This window comes from Perognathus longimembris, chromosome 2, assembly GCF_023159225.1.
Source record: "Perognathus longimembris pacificus isolate PPM17 chromosome 2, ASM2315922v1, whole genome shotgun sequence".
Taxonomy (NCBI): Eukaryota; Metazoa; Chordata; class Mammalia; order Rodentia; family Heteromyidae; genus Perognathus; species Perognathus longimembris.
This window is the reverse complement of record NC_063162.1, coordinates 75,863,102-75,870,410: the sequence shown is the minus strand read 5'-3', so window position 1 is coordinate 75,870,410 and position 7,309 is coordinate 75,863,102. Positions and strand designations below refer to the sequence as shown.

Below are 7,309 nucleotides of genomic sequence, written 5' to 3'. Positions count from 1 at the left end.
TGGACCAGCATACCAACAAACCTCACACTCCTGTTTCAGCAGCTGTATTAGCTTTCCATAACTGTGACATGAAGCCCGAGAGGAATCATCAACTTAAAAGAAAATGGGTTGTTTTGGTTGATGGTTTTAGTCCATGGTCATTTGGTTGTTTCTGGGCCTGTGGTAAGGCAGAATATCCTGGCAGTTACTGCTCATCTCATGGTTGCCAGGAAGGTAAGAGAAGAGGAAGAAGAGGGAGGCAGGCAGAGAGACAGGGACAGACAAGAGACAGAGGGGCAGAAGAGAGGGACAGAGAATCCTCTCGGGATCATACTCCCCCAGTCATGCACCAATGACCTACTTCCTCCAATTAGGCTTTGCCTCCTAGAAGCTTATTTCCCAATGTCCCATTAAATTACAAGCTCATTAATGTATTCATGAAGTTGAAGTCCTCATAATCCAATCATTTTCCCAAGAGCCCCTGTTCAAGTTAGAGTGGGATTCACAGCTCATAGGCGAGTCCATTAGAAATAGGATTGGCCTGGCACTGGTGGCTCACACCTATAAGCTACTCAGGAGGCTAAGATCTGAGGACTGTGGTTCAAAGCCAGCCAAGGCAATAAGGTCCATGAGACTCTTATCTCCTATTAACCATAAAAACCAGAGGTAGAGTTGTGGTTCAAGTGGTAGAGTATTAACCTCAAATGAAAAACCTCAGGGGAAGCACTCAGACCCTGAGTTCAAGGACCAGCAAAAGACTAAAAAGTAAGCATTTGCAGTATTTTATTAACAAATGAATTGCAAAGAAACAAGCATTATGGTACTATCACCACCCTCACCATTGGGCACACCCCCCCAGCTGTTGTCAGCAGCCCAGTCCCGCTTTGTTCAGCTTCCCCATGTCTGGGGAAATAGAGACCTCTCTTCTCAGGCAGGGAGAGGACTTCCCTTTGATGCCAGGGCCCTCAAGGCAAGCTGGGCCTTGTTCCTGCAGGGCAGGGAGTAGACTGGCCTTTCTCTTAGATGAAGAGGGCATCCTCTGATCTTCCTGATGATCTTGCACTAACCTCAGTGGCCACAGCCAGCAGCATCAGCCAGCAGTGGGGAGGAACCAACATTGCTCCCCAGCACCTGGCCCCTAACAAAGTAGCTGGGCTCTGCACCCAGCACTCACATTGGTCTCCAGACAGGGTGGCTGGCCCCAGGCAGGTGCTGTGCGCCTGGGGTTGCCTTTGTTCTCCATAGTCTTCAGCCTCTGAGCTCTGAAGTCTTCCTTAGTCAACCTCTTTTCTCTGTAGTTGTCCTTCTTCAGCCTCTTTGTTCTCCATAGTCTTCCTTCAGCCTCTTCTCCTTGGTCTGTCTGTCTTCAGCCTCTGTTCTCTGTATTCTTCCTTCTTCAAGCCTCTTTGTTCTCTGTGGTCTTCTTTCTTCAGCATCTGGGGAAATAATCACAGACACCCGCTGCAAACCTTTCACAGTATGGGAAGACACGATACTGTTGGCTGTGCAGTGACTACAACCCGTGAAACACTGGCAGGCATCAGTCCGAACCACCAGAGCAGCTCCTGATGGCCTCTGCTCCATTCAGCCCCGCTGACTGCACAAGGCGCCTTCTGCTACTGAGGGCTGTCCCAGAGCTGTGACCCAGCCAGCAATATCCTTCAGAAGAAGAGCCGCTTCTCATCTTCAAACACTTTGGCCTCTTCTGGTTTTATCAAGTTTCCATTTAGACTAGAAGAAAAACACGCTGTTTACACAAAGCATTATGGGCCAGTGGATGTCCCTTCCCAATGGTGGCCTTGGCAGTCCCTCAGCTCATGCCTGCTCCCATGCTGCTTCAGCAGCTGCCACGGGTCCTCCGCCACCATCCCTTCCTTTCACCAACAGCCTCTGCCAGGCAAGCTTTAATGGCATTTTCCCAGGTCTTTTCTTTCCTCTTCCCAGGAATCTGGCTGTCTCTCCTCTTCCCTGAAGCACCTCTTTCCCTTAGCTTGGCATTGTGCACCAGGGCCTCCCTCAGCCTCCTGTGTGGCCTCAGGACTTGGACCTCAGGCCTCTCATCTCTGACACCTGCAGCTGGGGGGCGGGGGGGGGGCAAAGCGTGCTTCCTTCAGGACATTTCCTCTGGGATGTCTCCCACACTCTGGCCCTCCTCTTTATCCAGTCCCCATCTTTATCTGGCTATGTCAGGTGGTGCCCACGGTCCCCTCACCCAGATGGCTTCCTCCCATCCTCAGAGTCCTTCTACCACAAAGTTCTTTTCTATCTCCTGGCCAGACATGGAAAGCCCCAGAGTCCCTCTGGGCCCCCCACACGGGCTCTGTGGCTCTGTTTTGCTGCCATTTCCTCATGGAGGCCTTCCCTGAGTAATCTGTGTCAGAGTCCTTCCTCATCCTGTATGGCAGCTCACATGGTTACAACTAAATCACCTTGCAAATGTCAGCATCCCTTTACTATGCAGCTATCTCTCTAGTTGGTGAACCCTAGGGGCCATTGCACTTAGCACTTGTTCTCTGTGCCATACTAGGGCCTGACATTTGGGCACTGAGTTACTAAATGAAAGAATGAGGACACAACACCTAGAGGACTTACCTATGACAGCAACAGACACCACTTAGAAGACAGAGTGCACCAAGGACTTAGGGTTTAAGCTCTTGTTGAAATAAAATTCAAAATGAGGGCTGGGGATATGGCCTAGTGGCAAGAGTGCTTGCCTCGTATATATGAGGCCCTGGGTTCAATTCCCCAGCACCACATATACAGCACCAGAAGTGGCACTGTGGCTCAAGTGGCAGAGTGTTAGCCTTGAGCAAAAAGAAGCCAGGGACAGTGCTCAGGCCCTGAGTCCAAGCCCCAGGACTGGCCAAAAAAAAAAAAATTCAAAATGAAACGAACCTACAATACTTGGTCTGTTTGCAACGGCCTCAGCAAAGGCTTTCTGGACAGAGGTCACCAGAAAGAAAAAATAATAATTAAAGCAAACAAAAAACAAAAGAAAACCCACAAAACCTCCAAACAGAGGTGTGGTTCAAGTAGTAGAATGTAATGTCCTGAGTTTGAAACACCAGCACTATACATACACCACAGTCTGAGGGAGACTTCTGCACCCCAGGGTGTCCACAGCAGAGGGAGGCCCAGCCTCACTGGCCTGCATAGGCACCTCTTGCTCCTTTCCAGGTGATTCCCTCACAGCAGGACCACATCACAGGCAGGTTTTTCCCATGCCACCCACCAAGGTGCTGGGAGGCTAGGTGAATCCTACTCTGCTCTCATACATGACCTTGAGCAAGGTTTACTAATCTGGTCTGGGCCTTGGTTTCTCTATCTGTCATGGAGCAGCCCTGTGGGGTGCCTGGCATGGTGCCTGAGTCCACAGTCACTGTGGTTGTGGTGACAAGCAGGTGGCCTTACCAAAGCTCTGTGAGACTGCTGTTCTTCTGCAGGGCCTCTGCCAGCAGTGCAGTCCCCTTAGCTGTGATCTGATTCTGAATGAGCCTGAAAAAAGAGCAGACCTGTGTCCAAGATGGAATGCTGGATCCCCTCTGCCACCTCTATAGGAAAAGGTGGTGTCTGGTGGGGCCAAGAGAGGGTGGGAGTTTGGGACCGGTGCTCATGACCCTGCTAGGCTAAGGGTGTCTCTCAAGTACAAAAGAATAACAGCTCTTCAAATGTTTCAAACCTTTATAGCGAGCAGAATACACCAAGATTCCTATGCTGGCTGTAATCCAGGAGAGAGGGAGAGGGAAAGAGAGAGATGGGGGGGGAAGAGACACAGAGAGAGAGAAAGAGAGAGAGTGAGTGCTTTTTCTTTGCAGGGCTGCCCTTCAAGACAGAAGATTCCAGCTGAACCACAATTTTCAGAACATACCAGCAGGGCACAGGCTCTGCTGCCTCCTCCTGGAGCAAAGGTGGGGTAGAGTTTAAACTGCTTATATGTTCTTTGTGGCACCAAAAAGCTCCTAAGACGGTACCACATCCCCCAACTTCTACAACAAAGACTCAAAAACAGTTCTGCTGCAACTGTTAGAGTACAGTGGGAAAGCACAGCATGGGACTCTTAGAGTGGGGGTGCTACTGCATGACTCCAATCCAATGGAGCCAGGTTTCTGGTGCAACTGGGAAGTACTGCTGGGAGCTGGCCTGAGAACAAATGCCCCTAACCCAAGCAGAGAACAGGTGCAAGCCAACCCCACCAGGTGTCTGTAAAGTATCAAGTGCTCCTCACTCCCAGCTGTGTCCTGGACAGGCCACTGCGAAACCTGGCCCTCGGAAGTCTTACCAACCGAGGAGGAGCCCTGTCAAGAAGGTGTAGTGATGTCACTGACTGACAGGGTGAAGGACTCAGCCTCAAAGAGGCAGCATAAAGCCCCACAGCACTGGGGAGGCTGAAGCCAGACAGGCACCTGTGCTCATGCCTACAATCTTGGCTATTCAGGAGGCCAACATCAAGGATCACAGTTTTTGTTTTGTTTTTTTTTTTTTGCCAGTCCTGGGCCTTGGACTCAGGGCCTGAGCACTGTCCCTGGCTTCTTTTTGCTCAAGGCTAGCACTCTGCCACTTGAGTCACAGCACCGCTTCTGGCCGTTTTCTGTATATGTGGTGCTGGGGAATCGAACCTAGGGCCTCGTGTATCCGAGGCAGGCACTCTTGCCACTAGGCTATATCCCCAGCCCAAGGATCACAGTTTTAAGCCAGCCTGGGAGGACAAATCTGAGAGACTTTTATTCCATTTAGAGCAAACTAGCCAGAACTGGTGTGTGGCTTAAATGGTAGCACACCAGACACCAGACATGAGGGAAAAAGCCAAGCAAATGTAGGGTGCAATGTTGTTTTAATTAGTGTCCACTTGTAGTATGAGGGGCTTAGCTGTGGGTTATTGCCATACATGCACATACATGCTCACAGGGCACTATTGCAAATCCACCTCCCCACTGTCCTCAGGCAGGAGTCTTCCTATCATTGCTGCCCACACAGGACCACAGGTGGCTGGGCTGCTGTGGGACCCCATGTCCCACTTCACTCCCTGTCCTCAGTGGCAGGGATAACAGCCTTCCAATGAGCATGGCCACAAGTGGAAATTTTTTTGTGGAATGAATGAATATAGAGCCCACAAGTGGGAACAGAGTGCTGCATCCAGGTAGACTCTCCTGTTTTCTAGTCACCATCTTCACTGTGGATGCTACTGCCAGCCCCATGCCTCAGTGGTGGTAGGGCAGGCTGCCTGCAAAGCCAGGCAGTGCCAGGCATTTCTGGTCCCATGATTGCATCCACTGGGCATGCACCAAGTAGCCAGAACTTCTCCAGCCCACTTAGGCTCTGCTCCGAGAGTAGCTGGCCTAGCACCTGGGCAAGGGCAGAGAAGATATCCACAGACTGAATAAAAAAGGAAGAAACACAGAAAAGCAGCACAATCTGGCTTTTTCTGAAAAAACTGACAAGGTCATTTAAGACTCATGTGGAAATGAAAGGGATCCAAAATGGCCGAAACAATCATAAAGAACAAATCTGGACTCACACTTTCTGTTTTCAAAGCTGATGACAGGGCTGTGAATATGGCCTAGTGGTAGAGTGCTTGCCTTGCATACATGAAGCCCTGGGTTTGATTCCTCAGCACCACATATACAGAAAAATCCAGAAGTGGTACTGTGGCTCAAGTGGTACAGTGCTAGCCTTGAGCAAAAATAAGTCAGGGACAGTGCTCAGGCCCTGAGTTCAAGCCCCAGGACTGGCAAAAAAAAAAAAAAACTGATGACAAAGCTATAATAATAAGACAAATCAGCTGGTATAGAGGCATACACCTGCAATCCCAGCAGCCAGGAGGTAGAAGCAGGAGGATCATGAGCTCAAGGCCAGCCTGGGTTGCATAGAAATACCCTATTAGAAAAGCAAAAGTGTACCTTTGTCAGAAGATACATAGAACAGCTAGAATAGAGTCCAGACATACATTTTTGTGTCAACATTACCCAATAGTCTTTTCAACAGTTGCACATCCACATGCTAAGCAATGGGCTACAATCTCATTCTGCATGACATATAAAATCAGCTCCAAATGCTTGAAGACCTTAAAAACTTAACTGCAAACTCAGGTGTGAATCTTGGTAATCTTGGATTAAACATCATAGTCTTAGGCAAGGTCCTGAAGCACAAGCAAGTGAAGAAAGAGCAAATAGACTTCAAAAGCAAAAGTTAAAATAGGTAAATTGGACTTCACAGCTCAACGCTTCTGTGCTTCAGAGGTGACTATCAAGAAAGGGAAAATGCCACAAGAGAGAAAATATTTGCAAATCTAATAAAAGTCCAAAGAACACCAACAATGCAGCAATGGAAAGACAACACAATTTCAAGATGGGCAAAGGATGTGGAAACTTTTCTTCAAAGATTTGCAGCCAACAATAGATGTCTGCCTGGAAAGATGCCCTGTGGAAATGCAAATCAAAACCACAATGTGATATCACTCACTGTGAACCCACAAGTGTGGCTAAAATCAAACAATCACATCATATGTAGAAGGAGGCAGAGAAATGAAAGTCCTTATAAGATTCTGATAAGAAAACAAAATTGTGCAATCCTATCAGAAAGCAGTTTGGTGGTTCCTCAAAATGTTACACACAGAATTGCCATAGAGCCTAACAAGTCTATTTTAAGTATAGTCAAGTGAAATGAAAACATACTTGCACAAAATATGTGCATGAACTTTCACAGCAGCACTGTAAAAAGTAGAAAGTAAAAAGTAGGTAAAAAGTAGAAACAACCCCAATATCTTACTACATTTCACATATCCTTTCAATGGAAGTTCGTTTCTCCACAGAAATGCAGTGGACTACACATACCTTACAATGCAGATCAAGCATGGAAAGTAGCAGAACATAGAAACAAGCTCAGGCAAGGTAAATTCCGCTTACATGAAATGCCCAACACAGAGACAGAAGCAGGCCAATCATTGACCTGGTAAAGGGAAGGCAGGGGGAAACTGCCTAAGCCATGCAGAATTTTGGTGGGGAAGGGAGTCATGAAAATGTTCTAGAACTAGACAGTAATGGTTAAACAACTGCAGATATACCAAAAACCTCTACTCTGCACATATATTTTATAAAAGTAGATTTTGTGGCATATAAATTTTATCTCAAAAACTAGGATAAGTAATACGGCTTGAAATTCTCTGAGTTACCATAAATGCTTCAACTTCTGGTTCACCTTCAACATTTCTGCAAAGCTCTCCGCCACTTCATCATTGAGTTCATTTTGGGTCAGCCTAGAGAAGAGAGGAAGTGTTGAGTACAGAGTGCTGGGCAGGGACAGCTGTGCCTTTAAGAGGCCACAGCTGGCTTTG

The 7,309-nt window shown here is 47.9% G+C and overlaps 1 protein-coding gene across 7 annotated transcripts in view; it reads right to left on the bottom strand.

Annotated features, from left to right (window-relative positions):
- Positions 1–587: 587 nt before the first annotated feature.
- The window catches only part of Nod1 (nucleotide binding oligomerization domain containing 1), a 50,836-nt gene continuing 44,114 nt past the window's right edge, over positions 588–7,309 (bottom strand). For all 7 annotated transcript variants that reach the window (XM_048339530.1, XM_048339529.1, XM_048339535.1 and 4 more), the window contains exons 10-12: positions 7,148–7,231; positions 3,391–3,474; positions 588–1,710 (exon numbers count right to left, since the gene is read on the bottom strand). In XM_048339530.1, coding sequence (XP_048195487.1) covers positions 1,641–1,710; positions 3,391–3,474; positions 7,148–7,231 — 238 coding nt within the window. In that variant the 3' untranslated portion in view covers positions 588–1,640. The remainder of the gene's footprint in view (positions 1,711–3,390; positions 3,475–7,147; positions 7,232–7,309) is intronic.